The following is a 22,610-nucleotide window of genomic DNA, read 5'->3' as shown; positions in this document are numbered from 1 at the left end:
GGTATAAAAGTCACTTTATTTTTAATCACCTTTTTTTTTTTTTTTTTTTTTTAAATATAACTTCTCCCAAAACACATTTCCAGGCAGGCAGTGCGACGATGCTCGCTTTCAATCAGGAGAGCTGCGAAGCCTCCTTGCATTTCCTCATCCCACAGCGGCGCCACAAACTTCACAAGGAATTTGGGGAAACAGTGTTTGGAGTTGCTTACAAGTTACAAGTTACCTGTAGTACTTGAACTCTTTCAATGACTTTCTCAAAGTAGTACACAGTAAATCAACACCCTGATTTTTTTTTTTTTTTTTTTTTTTCTAAAAAGCGGATTAAAACCATCGATCATTATTTTGGAATTAACAACATATTTGTTATTGACACAAATGCGCTGACGACGAAACATGTTGGAATGTAAAGACATCATTTAAAAAAATTTTTTTTTTCACATTATGTGTACAGCCTGTGGAAAACTAACTACCATACCATACCATGAGGACCTAATGACAAATGTGCACAATTGAGACAATATGGCTTCATATGACTACCCAGATAAGTGAATGATCCATAGAAAATGATTACGATGAAATTGCTTAAGAGTCAATGTGTTCAAAAAGTATAACGGAGTCGAACCTTTTTAAAATCGCAAACTAATAGATTGCACCACAAGGTGGTGTTTTGAGGTCATATTTGGAAAAAATATGTCATGTTCAGACTACAGCAGGAGAATGGCACATGACCAGAGAGAGCTAATCACAAGCGGCGGCTTTAGAAGGCGGAAGTGAAGTGGGGGAAACAAAAAAAATATTTGTCAGATAATTTAGTAACATATTTTCTCCCAGCAACGCAATGGATTAGTTGCATAATTATTATTTTTTTTTTTTTTATTGAATCACAAAAGAAATTACGTACCCGTAATAATGTAACCATGCTAATTTGATGCTAAAAGCTCACTCCTGTTTCTTTCAGTCCTGTTACTGATAGTACAAACAATAACCAAAAAACAAAGTTGCCTGCGCCGGGCCAGTACACAATTTGAGCAGTCCGCCACTTGTAATATCACATTTAGAGATGAAGACAAAGAGAAATGTCAATGCATTTTCAGCGAGCTATACGACATACATATTTCTATCTTGAAATGTGAACTAGGTTGGGAAGCAGTGCACTGGAAGACAATGAAAGCCATCTGACGCACGCGCACACTGCAGCTTCTGAGGCTCGTCTCGTAATTGGGCGCCGACAGACAAAAACAGCGCAGCGCAGCGCAAGTTGCTTGTTTCTCTCTCTCTCTCTGTCTCAGTGTTCCATTTGCGTGCTCGTCTTCCACAAGACAGGAGCTCGTCGTGTGCTTTTCTTCCTCCTCCTCCATCAGCACCTCCACCTTTTTTTTTTTTTTTTTTTTTTTTTGAAGACAACACGCCGTCTTTGAGTTCTCGCAGGACGCATTGGCGCGGGCGCACCTTCTTCTTCTTCTTCTTCTTCTTCTCCTTCTTGTTGGGCGTGCGCGCGCGCACAGCATCCCCCCCTCCCCTCCACCCCCCCCCCCCCCCCCCCCGAGCTCGCCCGCGTACATGGTGCGCGGTGCCGCTTCCTCCTCGCCAGGAGTTGCTCTCACTTGTCGGGCAGCAAAATGTGGCCGGGCTTAGTGGCGACACTTTGGTTGTGTTTGTGTTTGCGCGGAGACTCGATGGCCGGCTTTCCCAACCAAATCAACATCGGTAAGTTGACTGCGGCGCCGTCCGCATGTGCGCGCAGCCCAAATGAGACACCCCGCATGCATTGAAGTTGACGTGCGCGTGTGCGATCGCGCTCGGTTCACACCTCGAAGCTCCCAAAGTGCACGTGAATGTCGGGAGATGACGTCACAGACCCAAAAATGCCGATTTCCAGCATGTCATGGAATATCATCCTCCATAATGCGTGTGCTCATCAGGGATGCGGAAGAGCTAAGAGCCTTTCTAGCCAGCCCTTTTTTTTTTTTCCAACCTGAAAAACGCTCATTCCAAAATTTTGGGGCTTTCAAAATAATTTCTTTCAATGCGATTACAAAGGTCGCCAATGATCTGCAGATTTTCATATTCGCGGTCCGTATCCCCCGCCAATCGCGAGGGCCCACTGTACTTCACACAACCTTCAACCTCGTGACCACCGCTTTCCTCGTTCTTGGGAACTGAAATGAGTTGGAAGACCGCAAGGAGTACACAAGAGGGCCAAGCGTTCCCAGTGCAGGCTCGCGTCGAGGGAGAGTCGGTGCCGTGCTCGTTTGCATATTGTGGGCCGTTGTTGTTGTTTTCCCAGCAGTATTGGCGCACGAAACATACTAAACACTGCAGGACTAGTGAGTCTTGTTGTTGTTCCTCGCTCGCAGGTGGGCTCTTCATGCGTTCCACGGTCCAGGAGCACAGCGCCTTCAGGTTTGCGGTGCAGCTGTACAACACCAACCAGAACGCCACGGAGAAACCCTTCCACCTCAACTACAACGTCGACAACCTGGAGTCGTCCAACAGCTTCTCCGTCACGCATGCCTGTGAGTGGCCACGCACGCGACTGACGCTAAAGCGGCCTCGGGCTGAGCTGGAGTTTGGTGCGTCCGAATATTAAGGCGGTGGTCTAATTATGTTTCACCACCAGGGCTCAAAGGTTGCATCGATGCGCCTTCCTGAAGCATTTTTCGAATTCGAACAAGCGTTCCTCCAACTACTTCCGGGTCGCCTCGCTAGGAAAGGAAATGAGAGAAAGTTCCTAAGCAAAAAAAAAAAAAAAAAAAACTGAATTCAAAGAGTCCCTAGTGGAATTTCATGACATGAAATGATCTCGTTTGGTTGCATACTTTAGTGTTTAAATATAGATTTAGTTGTCTTTTGTTTCGTATGTCACGTTCACAGTCAACTTAAACCGGGAGTGACAAATGCACAACTTGAAGCAAGCACGCCGTGCCTCTCACGAGGAGAACTGTCCGAGCAGGAGATTGAGAACAGGCGTTCAGGAATACTGTCAAAAGTGTGCTTTGATAAGTTGAAATATGTCTTGCAAGCGAACGGGAGGGGTAAAATTGTACGTATCTATGAAAATAGGATCTCTTGATCCGCGTTTGGCTCTGGAAGATATTCCTCGTGATAAACGAGTGATTGAGCAACACAAGAGGCACAGAAAATTAAATACCTTTCAGTGAATGTATTCCACTTGTGGTCATACTGTATGTTGGTGAAACATACAAATAATAATAATAATAATAATAATAGGGAGATGTCAGATATCATGGAATGATGTTTTAGCCACTCTCCTTCCTGCTAATTAGACACTAATATGCACTCTATTTTGCATATGAGGCCACACATGTATCCCTCCTCGGCACACTGAAAATACAAAATGAAATGTTCTACTCTCGCATCTACTGACGCTCTGTTGCCTGGTGACGAGATGTATTTGCGTTAAAGAACTCTCGCAGTGCAATAAAGCCCAGCACGTGAAATCCACAACATCAGGCCGACGTGCACAATCCGACGCCATCTATTTTGAGCCAAGGCGCATATTTTTCGGGGGGGGGGATACTTTAGCAAAATCGCACGGCACAACCCCAGACGACGGTGTTACCCAAAAATATGACCAATATCACCAATTGACGTAGTCTGTGTGGAATCTGGGCCCGTATAGTTAAACACAAAGCCGTGACTGAATTGTGTCTTATACTTTAAAGAGCATTTCATTGTTCTGCCTGTCACTATACGTCGCAGGCATAAATAGGAAAATAAACATACATTTGGAGTGAATAAGTCATCAATTTCAGACCAATAAATGATTTCAATAATTGCTCTCTCATTTCTGTGTTTGTGTGGCACGTGTGGCGCATCACCAAACACAAACACCCTGACATTTTGAAACTTCAAATATTTGGTCTGTAGCCTTAAATACATCTTTTTTTTTTTTCTTTCTTTCTTTGTACTAAAAAGTTGCATTATGCATCTCGTGTGTAAAGATTTCCTGACTATAATGAAAGTCTTGACAAGGCCTTCCATGTTTTGGCTGCAATCATTTTTCCTTCTTGCTTTGACGTGAGGCGCGCAGTTGTCCAATGAAACGCGGATTGACTTTCATTTCTCTGAAGCGCTTCAATAACCATGAACTTTGCTGCATGTATTTGTTGGGATGTTTTTCCATCCGCCTGTTGATTCAAACAATGACAACATAATCGGGAGGCTTAATAGTAGCGAGAGAAGGAAACGCAAGCGAAACAAAGACAATTTGCCAATTTGGAAACGAGCGACGAGAAGTTAATCACACGCACCAGTTAGACAGTTTGACAAATGCAGCAAACTAAATCTATTTCTTATTTTAGTCATCCGGGTTGCGTAATGTCCTGCTAGCCTGCCGGCTGTTTACGCAGCGAGTGAAATTCGGATTGTTTTGACACATTTCTCTTGTGCCCAGAGTGATAGGTTAGTCATTCCTGAGCTTTGCCACGGCTCACGTCGCTCATTTTCACAATAACGTGCCGAGAGGATTGCGAAGTTGAAGCGGCTTCTTTTCTCTGACCGCGTGTCGTGTCGTCTGTAGGGCTGCGACCAACAATTATTTCCATTAATGACTAATATGGCGATTCTTTTTTTCGATTGATCGTGTTCCACAAAACTGGTTTTGAATGATCTTCCCTCGATTCAAAAACAGGACGTTATTTCAAATGGACAATGCGCAAAATGCACAAACATAAATTGATGATGATGCAGTTGCCAGTATGTTCTGTAACGTCAGAAAATCGGCAAAAATGTTGATAAAAGATGTTTGCGAACACAAAGATAATCAGTGTGCTTTATTATGGCATCAAATCGAATTATTCATATTTACCGCTTTATTATTATTATTCATATTGACTGTAGAGTGGCTGAACTTGCCGGGATTTGTACAATTTCGAGTTAAACACGGTAGCTAAACGATGAATGAATTATCAAAAATTGCTATCCATTCATTTGATAATCGATGAGTTGTCGATTAATCGTTGCGCCTCTCGTCATCTGCGGAACCTTCTCTCTTGTACTAACCGTGAAATGATCAGCGGTGTGAATGAGGTGCTTCGCTTTCGACTGCAATGAAGCCTGACGCTGTCCTCTCGCTGGGTCACCGGATAACAAATCCCCTCACGGCAAATGTCCATTATTGGCATTTTTGATCAATAGATGGCGTGTGCACGCGCAGGCGTCTGTGTGTGGCCGCTTCCAGTTTGTTCCCGAGTGGAAAAATCAATCCCCGCCGTGGTCACAGACACGGCGTTGCCATTGGGATGTTGCGTGCGTCGTATAAAGGATTAACGCACACGAAACGAAAGCATCTGAAGTGACAATAAATAACGGAAAATAAGAACCTGTCACTGCTACCCGGCCGGACTGATCCCAGGAAACTTGTGTATCCGTTTGTGGCTGGGTCTTAGGGTCTTGGTCTTGATAGGACGTTAAGGAACAAATAAGATCAAAAATGTCCGAAATGCAAACGGCTAAGCTGCGTATTCCAGCTCCTTTTGAAGGTGAGGCTGAAGGTGAACAATAGCAGCTGTTGCAATCTACCGAGTGGACGACGGGCAACTTGGAGCGTGGACTAGCGAGCTACTTGCCACTTAAGAAGTTAGTGTTTAATGATAATGTTGCTGTGCGCATGTGGACGGCGGGATGTCAGCCCTTCGCGAGCCAGAGTGAAACGCAACGCAGCTGAAGTAGAAATTGACTTTGTGTTCAAACAGCGCACAGTCTCGATATCTTCTAGACGAGATGGCAAAAAAGGGCACGAGGCGTGAATGAACCGGTTTCCCGCCAAGGCATATTTCGACAGACAGGTATAGAAACAAATAAAAACAGATGATTATTCAAAATACAAGTTGCCATGACGCTAATTGTAGTTGTAAGTTGTGGGAGTCCCGCACGTGTTTGTCCTCAACGAACCGGCCAGTCTCATCTTGTCTTCCATTCATTTTCGGTCAAATATTTGCACACGCTAGTAGCGTCCATACAGTCGGTGATTATATGCTACTGACATACGTGTTGTAAATAACACAATTGTTGTAATGCTGCTTCCTATCGCACGACACAACTCCTATGATGAATAAAGTTCTCGTGAGTAGCCGGTTGTCGTCTACGCTGTAGTACGCTGCCCTCCTTCCCGAGGTGCCGCCATGAGTACGAATCTTTCAAGAGCGGCAGTGATCGGAATAGCCCACGCGAACGAGGCTAACCGCTACGCTCTTGCGCAACCAACGAATTGTTTGAACTCTCTGATCCACGTGGACTCTGTGTCGCCTTGTTGGCCAGATGTTTCGCTGCTCCACAGAGCGACATTGTCCGGCGATGGCAGCTGACGGGCAGGTCGAAGGTCGTCTGTAAATTTGGCCGATTGGAAGACAACATACCAAAAAAAAAAAAAAAAAACCAACGAAAGTCGGCTAATTGTTTCAACCTCTACGACATGCTGCCTGAACGGAATTCTGTTGAGAACGGTGTAGAATATTGATGCCTGGTTCCAAACATGTTGAGAATATATTTCCGATGATTCTATTCATCGGACGAAAGATTGTCGTTGCAGGGCATACAGTTTGCAAATGTTTGCTAGTGTGCATAGAGATGCGGTGCAACGGTGTGGGTCATCGCATTTAAATGCTACGTAAGAGCCCTCACTAAGTCGGCACGCTCGCTACGTGTGGCCCGGACATAATGCAGCAAAAACGGGTTTGCGGCCATGCCGCCGGCTGCGTTCATCTCTCTGATGCGCTCGCGTGTCAGCGCCGCAGCAGAGCAACATTGATGACTTGTGACAAGTCGCGCTGCAGTGACGCTGTTGTGGCGACGCGGGCTGCTTTTCTTCCCCCTGTCTGAATGCTACCTGAGATTATTCAAGGACGCAGGAGAGTGACTCAAATATTGACATAAGTTTGCCATGCAGCTTTAATGAGTGGAAGGTTAAACATTTTTAATTGGCTTAAATTAAGAAAAAGGAAATCCATATTCATTTTGTCAGACATATTTTCCAAAATGGTCGACAAAGAGGTATGCAGACCCTCCATTTTCATACAAGCAATTCAAAAGTCAATTTTCCATCATGTCACAGTTTTGAAATGAAATGTTGTTGTTTTTTAAGGACATTTCCCAATCATTTCTTTTGCTATTGCGTTTGCAACAAGCATACCTTTCGAAATGACACTATGGGCCAAAAGTTCGGCCTTTGTTTCATTAGTCCGTGACAAAATCTCCCAGCACGTGGGTAAATGTGTTATGGTGCAATGAAAAAGATTTGAAATGCAAAAACCCCCATGATGCATGTTCAGCTCTCTGTCAAATCAGTCTCGGTTGTGCATTTGTTGTTACATTTTCTTCCTCCGCTTAGCTGCTGAGGCAACATTGCAGTATTGAACACGGCGTCGATGCATTGATTTGGCAAGTGATGCATTCTTTAGGGGCAGAAGATGAATGTCCTCTCAGTGGGCTCCTAATTGAATTCATTGTTAAGTTATTACACTGAGCTGTTTCCCATGCAAATTCTTCACGAATATTAATTGGAACAATCATTTACATTTTCCCTTTTGGAGTGCCTCCTGTAAAGCCTAGCAGCACTTTCCAGCCTCCTTTTCTCCGCCTCCTGTTGTAGTGGTGTGGTCCTTGGGTAATTGTATTACTGTGCATGGAAAGTCGGCGTAGGTGGAGTGTTAGCAGGCTTTTCACTTTGCTGCAGTGAAATAATAAAGTGTACTCTCCCCTGCAAGCCTCCAATAGCCACAGGCTTTGTCTCTGTGGCGCTGCTGTAGATTTGCTTCCGTCACGTCGCTTCAGCTCGTGAGCCGCATCTAGTTGCGTTTCTCGGCTAATCCGGCAAGGAGACATTTGCACCCAATTTAGCAGTGCGTAAATACACTGCGTGTAAATGTTTTGCCAAGCTATTCTGTATAGAGGGAAATTCAGCCAACAGTTTACTGCCTGAGGAGAAACACCAAATTTCAATCCCAGCATGCTCCCGGTTATCTCAGGGTTTGGTCATCTGGAACAAATTGCGCCGCAACATGAATTAAGTGAATGTAAGTCACTTCGCTGGAATCACACAGGCATTATAAATTTACTGGCCCCAAAATTAAGACCACCTGCACAATTACCGCAATCCAATCCCAGAGTAACATTAAAAAACAACAACTACAAAACAGCCAGGAAGAAAACCACACTGCCCTTACTGAATCTGTGGTTACGTGTATTTGATCTTCAATGGGTGGAATGAAATGGATGATTGAAACAAGTCTTTCAAAAGGAAATAAAAAGTTATTACAATGTTGAACGTTTCAATGCTATCTGCTGAGGCGTTGCGCGTGCAAGTGTGACCTGAAAGTTACCCTTGAGGCGTTCACTGCATTAAAAAGTGTGGGGAAAATAGGTATACATTTGGAGTGCATCCCTGAAGGTAAAAAGGCCTTTTCGCACTGCACTCAGCAGAGCTCAAGCGCGCCCTTGACCAACAAATTCATTGCGACGCTGCGGGCCGGATTGTACTCCCAAGCGGGCCGGTTTTGGCCCGCGGGCCGTGCGTTTGACCCCAATTGCTTTAGCTGGTCAATTGAAACTAGAGACGGAGAGGGAAATGTGCGTTACTCTCTCCGACCATGCTATTATCCCATTCACGCGTGACTGTTTCAACATATACCGTACGTAACTGTAGACAGGCGCATGTGGCATCGTGCGTTCAGCGTTCAGGCTATGCAAATGCATGACAAATCGGTCACTCGTCGTAACCCGAGGCTAAGGTTCTGTGTTGCTAGGGAGTACAATGCTGTCAATGTACTTTTCCCACAAAAAAAAAAGTGGAGCTGCTTTGTCACTTTTTTTGTTTTTTTTGTGCAAGGTGGCATGCCATCACACTTCAATCCTCTCACCTCACCTACCATCTCAGTGTGAATCCTTTTCTAACACTTCTCATTTCTCCTCTTGTCTATACAGAAGGATGTAAGTTCCATTTCTTCCCCACCTCAGCTCTGAGATGCGCGCGCACAATAGCTTCAGAGCAACATAATGGAGACTTTTACGACATTCGAGACCTGCGAGGCTGCACATGCCAAAGAGTCTCTGGAAAACGGGAGGCGGCCGCAAAGCCTTCTGCGTCTTCCTTTTCTTACCTTGTACGGTGCGACAAGACCTGAAACAAAGAAAGCGAGGATGAGGAGGGATGAACGGGCGAGCACATAAGATGGTCCCCTTCATCCTCCCTCCACTTGATCGGGTACATCTGCAGATTCAAAAAGAGATCTCAATTCAACAACAAACAGGATAATCAGCTCGGAATGAATTCAAAACAGATTTCATGTTGTGGTTGTAGTTTGCTGCGCTGGATTCATTGGGGTTTTTTCTCCCATATTCTAATTTATTGAGATGTACCTGTAAAAGTGAGTCAAAACTTGGACGGGAGCCTAACAAACCACAAAACATTCCACCGCACAAACTCGGCTCCTGTAATGAGGGCACCGCTCGCCGGTATTAATCATGTCCGTAAAAGCCGTCTTAGAATTCTGGGCAGCGGTACAAAAAGAAGAAGAAGAAAAAGGAAAAAAAAAAAAAAAAAAAAAGCTCTGCCTCCTTTCGGTGATAAAACAAATGACGGGTATCTTCTTTGTAGACGATGCTCCATAGTTGTTTCGTTCCCACAGGCGAAGGGCCGCCTGTGCAAAAACTTTAGCACCGTGTCAAATCGGACGATTTAGGGCCCGAGAGCTGTTCTATGGATTTAGTTTTCCACTCGCGACACGACCTGAACAGCAAAAAAAAAGCTGCAGCTTCAATTCGAGAATTGTCACTTTTATATATGAACGAAATTTAACACCTACCCAAAAAAAAATCATCGACAATGATCTCTCGAAGATGTGCAGCCTTGAGATACGAGTTGACTTCATTCTGTCACCACACTCCTAACTCAAAACAACTCGTAGCTCAAATCAACCACTGAAATGCAACTGTAATTAATCCATTCCAGCCCGTCCCAACGAAAACAAAAATGTTTGTAATGTTTTCTCTATGACATTGTACTTTAAAAAACATACAGTAATGACATCATTAAATTGAATGTAAAGCGTGACCGCGTTTTTGCTTCATTTCAATGGACATGATGTTGCTCCTTCTGATGTTTTCCCCTTGGCCACGAGGGGGCAGAATTATACAGAGAGAGACAGACACGAAGAAGAGTTTGACAACTGAATCAGTGAGCTGCAGTAATATTAATCATTTTTCACAGAGGATAAAGAATATATGCAAGTGAGTTTTGTTATTTTGCCTGTCCACATGTGTTGCGTCACAGTTTAAGTGCAAACGTCCGTCGCTTAAAGGGTTATATAGCATCACAACACCAGACTTATTTGTTAGCCCGTCTATGGTGTTTGGCATCGTTTGTTAGCAGCTACGAAATGACGGCGAGCGGACCGCTGTGTTGTAAATGGAACAAATCCCAAAGTTTCGATCGCACATGTGGGTCAGCGGAGAAGGCCTGAGGGCGTTTGGTAATTGTCGACTGTCGGAGTGTCCCTTCGGTGACGCGACTTTCCGTCTGTGTCACCAGTCTGCTCTCAGTTCTCCCGAGGGGTCTACGCCATCTTCGGCTTCTACGACAGGAAGTCCATGAACACGCTGACCTCCTTCTGCGGGGCGCTGCACACCTCCTTCATCACGCCCAGCTTCCCCATCGACGCCGACGCGCAGTTCGTCATCCAGATGAGGCCCGGCTTGCGGGGCGCCCTTCTCAGTCTGCTGGACCATTACAAGTGGGAGAAGTTTGTCTACCTTTACGACACCGAGAGAGGTAAGAGCTTCTTCCTGGCCCAAACGCTCGCCTTGGCAAATTCTGACAGATGACAGTTGAGTAGAGCTGCACATCTGTTCTTAATTACAGCGTGCGCACGATGAGTCTCTCGCACGTAAATCCACCCTCCTCGATCATCGGATGCATTTCAATCTTCGCCTTTAATGATCCTAAATTGCTTCATTATAGCGTCGAATGGCGTCGAATGGCATCCAGCGAAGTCGGTCTACTTGCAGGTGCGGCCGATCTGCCGCCTCTTCTAATCCTCGGCGCTCTCTGTGCCTCGTTGAGTTGATTGTCATTTACATCAAGATATCACGTACGCAGCATATCGTATCTTCTCCGCGTGCCGCACGTCTGTCCTGCTGCACTCACGCAGGCCAGCTATTTACGGACACGGATCTCGGAGGGTCCACATCCGCGGACGCGGGCTTTCGAATTGACCCACATTGTTGCCGCAGGGGAAATCATTGTATTTATTTATTTATTATTCTTTTTTCCTTGTTGTGTAAATGTATTTGAGTCTTTCCTCGTTAGAAATTAAATACCGCGAACGGTCGGAAGGTTACTTACTTTAACCAATGGCTACTGTTCAATTTTCAGTCCGCGAAGTTTGTAACAAACAAGGATTTCTCTTAAAAACCTATCTCAGATCAGATATATTTACCAAAGTCAACCGATAATGTCACAAAAAATGGAATCAATTTGGTGAGAAAATCAGATGGAAAAAATAAAATCCAAATCATCTTAGCATAAAAACCTGTCCTGAAAAAGAGAAAAAGTCAGTTGAAAAAAAAAACCTTGTTATAACCCAGTTTTTTTTTTCCAATTTTTCCAAATTGTCTTCTAAGAGCATACCGGAGTTGAATGCAGTTACTTTTTCCACTGATTCAGATTTTCACGACGGACGAGCGGTTAGCACTTCACAGTTCTGAGGTTGAGGGTTCGAATCTGGGTTCCGGCTTTCCTGCGTGGAGTTTTCATGCTCGTCCTGTGCTCGTGTGGGTTTTCGGCGACCCTGAACTGGATCAGCAGTATAGAAAATACAGTTCGGCACCCACCCCACATCTTTTAAAAAAAAAAAAAATAAATGCTTTATTCCCGCTTCTTATTCAAGAAATTTGGGGTTAAAAAAAAAAGAATGCAATTATAATGGCTGTGAATTCTGCCCAGATTTTCAATATTTGCGGTCCAGCCCGCTGCGAAGTGGGAGTCCACGCTATACGAATTGCAATATACCGTCTGTTTAACATTATGAATTAGGTGCTAAAGTTCACATGCAGAACATTTTGCTCGTAAAATGTGCCAGCGTTGTTCGCAAGTGCATATTCCGAGTATTTTTAAACTGACACGGAGCATTTCTAGGACAAGAGCCCTCCCTTTTCCATTGCTTCCCCCCGCCTCACTTTACCTATTTCCCTTTCAGGAGGGTGTCTAATCATCTGCTCACTCATGAAACGGACTCTCGAAAAAGATAACACCAGCAGAAGAGCAAATGCACTTTTCTTAAAACTTGTTCCTAGCCGCGTAAAAACGCATCGGGATGGAGTTTTGTTTGAGCTCATTAGAAAGATCGCCCCAAATTTGGGCGGACGAGGACGCTTGTCTGGTTGAGCTGGCCGACACCTTTCCCGTGGCAGATTGCAGAAGCTGATAACGAGGCGGCAAAATGATGAAGGTGTGCGGAAGCTCCCCTGATCACGATCATCTCTTCTCAGAAGAGCATCACGGCGTCGGCCTTCCGTCTTCAACACCGCGCAGCCAAACGCAGTGTAAACAGCGCAGACGAGGATGGATTCCCACATGCCGCACAGCTTGTGTTTACCGTTAGCCTTCCGGTTTTGGCTGCCTTTGCTGCAACGCGATCACCGCTCGTTCACTCGGCAGCTCGGGTTTCTTCAAAGAAAGACGAGTCGGGGCCGCGAGCAGGAGGCTCCGTTTCTCTTCAGATGCATGGACAAAAGTATTGAGACAAGGACTTAGTTCATACATTCATCAACCAGCCACTTACTTCCTAGTGAGCATTATTTCTTAAGACATTTAAAAAAAATAATAATAATCATAATCTGTGCTGCCAGATGATTTGCGGAAATCATTTTCTGTTGCAATATGAGTTTGGTGTGCAAGAATTTGAGAGTCCTAAAAGTCATCAGTCGCATCAAACCCATTCGGGAGGAAGTTGAATCTCACAGAAATTCTTCACTTGCGTCGGGCGGGAATTCTGAAAATATTCTCACTTCGAGCGGCATTATGCAATGGGAATCGTACTCACTGCAGTCAAGAAGACTTTGTCACACTCTCTGAAATGACTTAGAACAATAACAAACTCGAACTGTAAAATTGGATTTTGAATGCGTGACAAAACTGAATCCCATAGAAACCATTGCAAGTGTTTGAACCGCACATTGAATTGACACATTTATCGTTCAAATTGCAAAGTGTATCGAGCGCATGATTGGGGACGGCGACGTCTCCCCGTGACAGCAGTCAGCAGCTGATCTAAAAGCAACTGACACACCGACTACGAATTCGGGAATAATGAGCTTAGTTCCCCCCCCCAAAAAAAAAAAAAACCCTCCACCCCCTCAGTGCTGCTCCACGCCGCAATGTATTGTTTGAAGATGATAAGTGAGACAAAAAGGCGGAGACGCAGACAGTCGGTCTCTTCAAGACGGCAGTTTCGCCCCCCCCACCCAAAAGAAAAAAGACGAGAGAAGCGTCGCACGTTTCTCTGCTGCAGTGTGACGTCATCCGCTTTGCCCGCCGGCACAAAAAGACCTCTCAACATCTGCTCTTCGCCAGCTGGCCGCTCGACTGGGACCTTGCCCGGTTTATGCCCGCTCAGCTGATTTACCGCAAATTGTGCTCGTAATCCAGAGTCGTAATGAGCAATTTCATTTCGCCCAAAAAGGAAAGCTTCAACCCTGCACCCGAATTGCTTTGCATTTGCGTTTGATGTCTTCATGTCAACATCACGCTCATTGGCGCAATGGAAATAACGATAGTGTTCACAAATGAAACCACAGAAGAAGAATCTATGATGGTAATACCATAAGGGTACGCTTTGAAAAAGTTTATAAATTGCTTACAACACATTCTAAAGCACTAATATTGATAAAATGTCTCATACGCGTTTTATTTGTACATCTTTGTACATTCGTGCATGTCCTAAATGTGTATTTTGTGCATTTATTTTTGGCTAGTATTTGCCGTCGTATCGTGATTTGAAGTCGTCACGACGACATTTAAAGTCGCCAGGATGCAATTTACAGCCAAAGTGATACGATTAAAATCGTCATGATGAGATATAAAGTCACCGATGTATGCGAGGATCCCGGCTAACGTAGAATTAACAGATACAAATCCACCATTGACGAGCGCGATCCTGGCGTAGCAACTGAGCCCCACTCGACCGCCGGGCGTCCATTGTTGTCGCCGTACGCTCGACGGACTCTCCGTCAATCGGGATCCTCTCGTCAATTGTTGACTTTAAATCTCATCACGATGACTTTGAAGTAGCATCCCGTCCGCTTGAAATGTCGCCACGGCGTATTTCACTAGGTGACCCGAACACGCCGTCGTCGTATCGAGCGACTCGTATGTTTGAACACACTGGTAGTCTAGCGGTTAGCACGTCTGCCAGAGCTGAGGTTCAGAGGTCAAATCCTTCCTGTGTGGAGTTTGCGCGTCGTCCGAGTGCTCGCGTGGGTTTTCCTGCGACTGCCAGCGAGTACGGCTACTCCGGCTTCCAAATTGAATTGAAGATCACCATGCAATCTTCTCTCCATTGTGCTATACGTTCAAGTCCATAATGTTACAGCCACGTTTCTTGACGCTAACGACCGCGGCGGCGTCGTCCTGCCTCCGACGTCCGAGCGGCAATGGCGGTGATGCCAGTGACATTCCGCTCAACGTTGGTCTCTTGAAGGAAACACATCCATATTAGGGCTGGGCCCTCGACTAAATGTCCTCGATCGCCTTTGAGGAATATCCATGCTCAATGAATTGCTTAATCTTTTTGGGATGGGTAGAATTGAATGTTCTGAACTCCTTTTCCCTCATCATTGGCACAGCAGAGGATGTAGCTGAACTTTAGGCAGTAGAAAGCTTGTTGTTGTCGTTCTCCGCTGAGCCTGTGCTGCTTGTAGTGCACTCCATTTGGACTCACTCACATCAAGATTCGATTCATCAAGAATCATTTCTACGCAGTGGAAAGAAATCTTGACGATCAATGGATTAATTCGTATTATTTTGCCCATCACTATTCCATTTCCTTCTGCTGTTCAGGGGAATCGCTGCTGTGGCTTAACACAGCTGGAAACTCCTGTGCATTTTGATTGGCCGTTACATGTGCGACATTGCGACGCCATCGACCGACAATTACAATTTTGAATCGCAGCGAAACCAGCAGCCACTCGGGAAAACTGGTGGCAAAAAAGCTGCTCACTTGCGCGACAGTTCGGTCGGTCCCCGGCCGCGTCGCTCGGTGCGCCTTAGACATGTCAAAATAGGCACAAATGTCATTGTGGTCGGTAACTTCAGGTTCTGCGTGGATTTGTGTGTGTGCAAGTGTTAAAAATGCCACCAATTGATCCGTGCACGTCCACGCACGCAGAGGCAGTGCAGCTCGGAAATAACATCCAGCAGAAAGCTTAACGGGCTTTCTGCCTCCCCTGCCTGCCTGCATTTGATAAATTCAGCGTCGATTCACATTCATGCAGCATAATACACCCAAATACTATAAAAAAATGAAAAATAGAAGGCGAGTGACTTTTGAAAGGAGTATTTCTTAGCCTGGATTATTTAGTATTTGCAGACTAAAATAATAACACTCTTCTTGTCTTCATCTAACAGACCTACTTAACACTAAGCTCTTTGTTTGTGGAATTGCAAATATTACATATTGTAAGTGCTTGTCTGTGTAACCGCCGGCTCCACTCTTAAACACACGTGAATTTACAGTAGCGGGTGGGAACTTCAGGACCTCGGACGGCTCCTGTGGCCTTTCAGCAGCGTCAAATGCACGCGTGTGCGTGTACATGCGCACGCGTGTACATCAACGTGCGTGCGTGTGCTCTTCCAGTGGCAGCGTACGGTCACTTAGCAAAGTATAAAGTTGAATGGAGCAACTTTTTTCACAAATCTTTTCACACACGGTTATAACCTTGACATTAGGGCTGCGTGATATTGGAAAAAAAAGGACATTGCGATTGTTTTTCAAACAAACCTGCGATATATATTGCGATGTGAAATTATACAGGGTCGGTGTTGGGAGTTGGTCGGGTGTTGGTGTTTTTCGACGCGAGCTAAATAGGTCCCTCTGCTGGTCACTTTTAGTGTTACAGTTTATTTACTGTATACTGCAGTACACCAACACCGCAGCGGATAATGCGATGTGACAATTGCGCACATGTACATCGCGTTGACGATGCTCAAACAAAATATCGTGCGGCCCTACTTGTGTGGTTTGCCCTCATTTTCATCTTAGCTTTTCCAGTTGGACGCACAATGACATTTAAAGCAACAGAAGAAGAAATACTTTTTTTTACTGTTTACTAGGCTGCAGTTTAAACAACCACACCGGCGCAGTAGTCATGTCTAATAGTCTAATCCGCATCTGATATGTCACACGTGTGACAAAGGAAAAGTGCTCTCTTACACAGATTTAGACAGCTTTGTGGGCAGTATTTAAGAGAAGTAGGACTTTTGTGTACTTAGACAAAAAAAAAAAAGGATATTTTATTTTGGAATCAAAAGTGAGCATTCTTATCTTTGTAAATGGATAATGTTCGATATGTCAATGGTGAAGATGTCCCTAATGAATTGCATTAAATAAAAAATAAAAAAAGCTTTAAGTATAAAACCACTGTTATCATCTTTTCATGCTGGCTCAAGCAAACTCCCGCTGCAGGCTGTGTGACGACCTCGGGCCGTTTACACGAGGCTGCCAAGTCGAGCCTCAGGTCACGCCTGTATGCGGACGCCTATTAGAGAGAGGGAGAGGAGAAGATCGGATTTTTTTTTTTTTTTGCAAGATCAGCGCAATAGGAGCGAGAGATTGATGCATTTAAAGTGTATGCAAGCCAAAGATCCTGCCCTGGAGTCTGTGCACTTCCACATGAGATGACTGAGTAGCACACATACACGCGCACACATATACAGAAGCCTTCTATTTTTATATTAGATCGAGTGCTGTTTTAATTCCGCTTGCACATAAAATTCTATTCCCTCAACGCTGCTTCAGTTGTAGCACAGGCCAGGACCAAGATGACAGTTTGGTCCCAATTTCTCCATCGCTCAGCTGGTTGTCCTGGTGACTCGGCAACAGCAGAAATGAGTGGAGGGGAGGACTAAATGAAAGTGTACGGAGGAGGTGAAGGAAGGAAGGGAGGGAGGGAGGGAAGGAAGGAAGGGAGGGAGGGAAGAAAGGAAGGAAGGGAGGGAGGGAGGGAGGGAGGGAGGGAGGGAAGGAAGAAAGGAAGGAAGGAAGGAAGGGAGGGAGGGAAGGAAGGAAGGAAGGAAGGAAGGAAGGAAGGAAGGAAGGAAGGAAGGGAGGGAGGAAGGAAGGAAGGAAGGAAGGAAGGAAGGAAGGAAGGAAGGAAGGAAGGGAGGAAGGAAGGAAGGGAGGGAGGGAGGGAAGGAAGGAAGGAAGGAAGGAAGGAAGGAAGGAAGGAAGGAAGGAAGGAAGGAAGGGAGGGAAGGAAGGAAGGAAGGAAGGAAGGAAGGAAGGAAGGAAGGAAGGAAGGAAGGAAGGAAGGAAGGGAGGGAGGGAAGGAAGGAAGGAAGGAAGGAAGGAAGGAAGGAAGGAAGGAGTCAGCAAAGCCTTCGTGCCTGGCCTGCGTCACAAAGCAGGCGATGGCACAGAGGGCCAAGAAGCATTGTCAGCCTGGCTGTCAAACATGCGTTTTTCTTTCTTTCTGCTTCATGAATTTCACGTCTCTCACCCCCCCCCCCCCCCCACCCCCACTTTGCAGTTTTTCCTTACATCCAGCTCATCATATCTAATCTGCGCTAACCTCAGCGCTTTAAGAAAGCAGGTGACTATGAAAGACTGCGGCTCAGTTGCCGCCGCCGCTTTCCCCCTCATCTATTTCAGGACTTTTGCTTTCAGGATAACGAAAAGCCATTACAGCGCACGTCTTTATGCATTATGAAAGAGATTGATGTGACACGCGCTTCCCTGCTCGCCCCAAGAGAAAACGTTGTTTTTCTTTGCTTCAGAAAAGAGAGGATGAGAGCGAGCGGAAAAAGGCTTCCGTTACATTTGAAAGTGGGCTTTGTTTGTTAGTCGCCTCTCTTTGCCCATTCGCTTTTACAACGCGACGACGATCGCAAACAGGAAACCGAGGTGCGAACGCTCAACAGGTTGTCAGCAAATAGACTGTGGCTGTTTGAGAAGGAAGGATCTGTTTGATGAGCGCTCATTTGCGAGGCCCGCAGGAGCGCCGGTGCACTCCACCTCGTACGGAATCGAGCGCCGCCGTTATCTGCGTTGGGATAATTGCACACGTAAATGTCCTCTTACGCCATCATTAGGCATTTATTCATCTTCTTTTACCGACTGTGAAAACTATTTCCCTGCTTCAAAACATTCCCGTTTATTCGTTTGGATCTTTCTCGAGCTCTCTTGGATTTAAGGCGCACGACGTGGTACAGATGGCTCCTTTAGGATCGTAAAGAGGTCACCTCCTCCAGGGAGGCGGGAGGAAGACTGAGTCAGAGATGAGACGACGCTCAACACACGCGACACACGCGACACACGCTGCACTATTGACTTGAAGAACCGTGGTCGGGTGAGATGAGCGTCAGTTTGTTATTTTAGTACTCTGAGGAAATACACGCAGTTCACCCTGTATATGAAAAAAGGCTTCACTTTGATCAAAGTGTTTTTTTTCCCCGTTAATCACAATCCTCTTTATTTGCCGAGTTTGTCAAAAACACACAAATACTGGCACTCAGAAGAGCACGGACTGCCAAACGGTTCTAATTTGGATCGGAACCAAATTGAAGGCGTCCAGAAATACCTCCTGCGCGTCTTGATTGTTGTCATGACGATTCACTTGTTAGTCAGCCAGAACAAAAGAAATCACATCTAATCAGGAAAGATTGGAAAAATGTTGTTAGTGGCAATTCTGTCAGTAAATAATGACATATTATAATATTCTGTATCATTATTCTAAAATAGCATCATAGTAAAGATCATGTAGTGATACAGTGCATATAAAAAGTCTGCACACCCCTGTTCTTTTTGCGAGATAAAAAAATGAGACCGAGATACAGTAAATCATTTCAGAACGTTTTCCACCGTTAACGTGACCTGTGACCTGTGACCTGTAAAACTCGATTGAAAAAAAAAATGAAATCTTTTCGAGAGGAGAAGTAAAAATAAACAACTGCGATAACGTTGTTGGACAAGTGCGCATAACTGGGGAAGGGGCTGTGTGAAACTGTTCATTGATGGTGTCGTGGTACACTCACATATATTATATGTAGCTATTCTATAAAGTATAGCTATAGTATATCCGACTCCCTGGTGTAAATCATACATTTTGTGCTAATTTTGGAGCTGCATGTAGCTTGTCAAATGAGCTTCCATTTTGACGATGCATTTTTTTTTTTTCTCACGGCAGGACAGAATAAATGGAGTCGGTAAAATGTCCTTGATGGTCGTCCTGCCTGCTGGCGCTGGTAAAAGGTGCCATCTGTTTACAAAGTCAAGCAAAAAGAGCAGAAGGACCCGTAGACTTTGACTGATAAATCACAACAGCTCTGATTCTCACCAAACGACTTTGGCTGTTTGCGTTTGACATTTTGAGTTCACAGTTATTATTTTCCGTCTTTGAGTTCTTTATTGGGATTTAAATGGAAAAAGTGTTTAAGTCCAAAATATCCCGCTTAGCTTAGTTTAGTGTCAGGTGGGGGGGGGGGAGGTACACGAATAAAACTCTCATTTACAAATCCATTTCAAATGTTATGCATATCCGGGCTTATGCTGTTCAGTATTAGGGAGTCGAATAGTGGGAGGAGAACAAACACTCAGCCATTTGTTTTTGCCTGTCTGCCATCACTAATATTCCTGTTTTTTTTTTTTGGGGCCTACTTGAACGATGTCAGATTGTGGAGCAGTTCGGGGCCATCGGCCGCCTCTTATCGGCAAACCCCTGCGGCGCCGCCCGTCGAGACGCGCTTGCCGTTAAAGGCCACGGCCGAGCGGAGAGCCGCTCGCTTCGCGCGTGACCTCTGAAGGTCAGCGGCCGGCACGTCACCTGAGTCCCCGCGCTCTGACGGCTCATTTGAAACCTTCAGCAAGCAGAGCCGACAGCAATACCCGCAGGCATATATTCTCCGTGGGAACGACGACTAGTCAAAACTGCAACGGGTGGGCCTGAATTGTACGGAAGGGGCGTCCACTTCTTCTTCTTCTTTTTCTTTTTTTGTTCTTCTTCTTCTTCCTCCTCCTGTTAATTATGCTGCATCTCTTGCAGTAGAGTTCAGTGCTGCCTGGAATGTCGCGCCACAACATGGTACTACTGCACAATTTGGACTACCCTGTATTCTATAAAAACCCATTAAAAAAAAAAAAACAATCAGTGGTTTTCCCAGTTTGTTGTTTCAACGTGCGCAATTTGTAGTTTTAGCAGGATTGGAAGTGCACGAGGAACATTTCTGGTATCGTAGAAACCTTAAAGAGACCTTGGCTACATCCGTTAATGCTACTAAAACTAAATGTAATTTCAATGTCACCTTTTTTTTTTCAGCACGTCGACCGCGTTGTTGTGGACCAATTGGGGGGGGGGGGGGGGGGGGGGGGGGGAATAAAAAATGCAAAAATAGAGGAAGGTCCATGGCCTCAGGCATGTGGCAGTGACCTACTTACTTGCAGTCAATCAGTCAATGTTTGTCACGAACGTATTCCTTCGACCCACAAGTAAAATACGATGCTGTACGTTTATAAATAACCGCGCTTTGTCCCTGGAATGTTAAAAGGCAGAAATTGCGTTAATAACCAAGGAATTCACACCTTTGTACACCACTTCGTCCCGACCGTCCGAAAAAAGGACATTGTTCTTCCGCAAAATCTGATCGCAATTGATTTTGTAGTTTTGTCGGAATCTTTTCAAGGAGGTTGGTCTGCCCGCCATTCTCACACTTATCACACAGTGACGCTAACAAGAGCAATTTTGCTCTGCGGAAGCTGAAGACGCCACGCAGGCACAGAGCGAAGATTTGCTAAGACGCTGCGCGTCCCGATGCGAGTGCAGCCGCTTGTGTCACCTCCGTGTTGCCGCTCAGCCAGATGAACAGCGGCTCTTGTTTCCGTGTGACTCACCCGATCGCTCCCACTCGAGCCCACGGAGCTCGACAAAGTAAAGCTGCCACTCGCTTACCGTGCTTCCATTGTGCTCGCTGAAAGTGCTGCGGATTACACACACACACACACACACACACCGGCCACTTTTTGAGGTGGACCAGTTTAACTAACCAGAGTTAACTAACGTCCCCCCCCCCCTTCTCAAATTCTTATCTTCTATGCATACTTTCCACTCGTTATTTAAGATCATCAAACAAATGGAACTATCAGACAACCTGACAGTACGTAGTTGGGCGCGCCGAGCGCGTTGCACCTGAACGTGCCCGTGTGTTCGCCCGGCAGGTTTTGCCATCCTCCAGGCCATCATGGAGTCGGCCGTGGCTAACAACTGGCAGGTGACGGCTCGCTCGGTGGGGAACGTCGCCGACCCCGCCGAGTATCGACGCATCATCGAGGAGATGGACCGGCGGCAGGAGAAACGCTTCCTTGTCGACTGCGAGGTCAACAGGATCAACTCCATTCTCGAGCAGGTAGGCGGCCCGCTTTCCGGCTCGTCTCTCTTTTTCTGTCGTGGAATCAATGCTCTGCTGCATCCTGGTTTTCATTTGGAACGTGGCCTCAAAGCATGCAAAGTGGTTGCAGCTTTGCTATGATTTGTTGTTTGAAGTCAGCTATGCTTGAGGCGGGAGTGGGAATTCAACAGCCTCCTCATATTTGGTTCCTTGGTGAACTGCGGTTTCCCCCTCCACACCAGTCACGTCGGAGCAGAGGTTCTGTATGCGCGAGAAGGAAAACATCCTGACAGATCGCCCTATAGGATAACTTTTGGCAATTTTGGCAATCATTGATACCTTTCTCAATGATAAGGCCGATCTGCTATTGAGAATTCGATTTTGCGCTTGAATGAAAATGTTTCCGTCTTCTCCAGATACTCGGGCTTCCTCCCACATCGCAAACAAAACATCAGTGTTAGGTTCACTGAGTGCAAATGGTTGTTTTTCCCTTCCGTTTCCTACGATGGTCTGGCGCCCAAAGTCCGCTTGGATCGGTTCCGGCTCACCTGCGACCGTAATGAGGACAATCGCTACAGAAAATGGGAAAATGCAAACAAAGCATGGCTTCGTGTGATTTTTAGGATGAAATCATATTTCCGCCAGTTTCAGTGTCACTGCGTCTATTGCACTTTCCCCCCCCTGCGGTGTCACTCCAAAACAATGGCAAGTCCCGCAGAGATGCTGCTATATATATATATATATATATATATATATATATATATATATTTAAAAAAGACAAATAGTTCCATATTAATGCTTTTTAGACTCAGGCTGAGGCTGCAATTTGACTCAAACTGAAATTGCCAGTAAATATTGAATGAAATAAATGCGACAATAATCGCACAACTTTGTCAAAACCCTACATTTTCAAATCGTCATTTCACGGTGAAAAGCAAATTCGATTGATTGTAAATAATAAGATATATTTTATCGATACATCTTTTTTTTTGGTCCA

General features: G+C 45.4%; 1 protein-coding gene across 7 annotated transcripts in view; it reads left to right on the top strand.

The window, feature by feature from the left end:
- Window positions 1-1,537: 1,537 nt before the first annotated feature.
- LOC133467178 (glutamate receptor 3) overlaps window positions 1,538-22,610 on the top strand; it is a 47,971-nt gene continuing 26,898 nt past the window's right edge. For 4 of the 7 annotated variants that reach the window (XR_009785160.1, XM_061751743.1, XM_061751741.1 and 1 more), the window contains exons 1-4: window positions 1,538-1,707; window positions 2,358-2,516; window positions 10,550-10,789; window positions 21,444-21,631. Coding sequence is in view for 6 of the 7 variants with exons in the window: in XM_061751743.1 (XP_061607727.1) it covers window positions 1,620-1,707; window positions 2,358-2,516; window positions 10,550-10,789; window positions 21,444-21,631 (675 nt within the window). In the remaining variant the exon portion in view is untranslated. The remainder of the gene's footprint in view (window positions 1,708-2,357; window positions 2,517-10,549; window positions 10,790-21,443; window positions 21,632-22,610) is intronic. The other 3 variants (XM_061751739.1, XM_061751737.1, XM_061751740.1) reach the window with 3 other exon arrangements.

Source organism: Phyllopteryx taeniolatus, chromosome 17 (genome assembly GCF_024500385.1).
Source record: "Phyllopteryx taeniolatus isolate TA_2022b chromosome 17, UOR_Ptae_1.2, whole genome shotgun sequence".
Classification (NCBI taxonomy): domain Eukaryota; kingdom Metazoa; phylum Chordata; class Actinopteri; order Syngnathiformes; family Syngnathidae; genus Phyllopteryx; species Phyllopteryx taeniolatus.
This window is presented reverse-complemented; position numbering and strand designations above follow the sequence as displayed.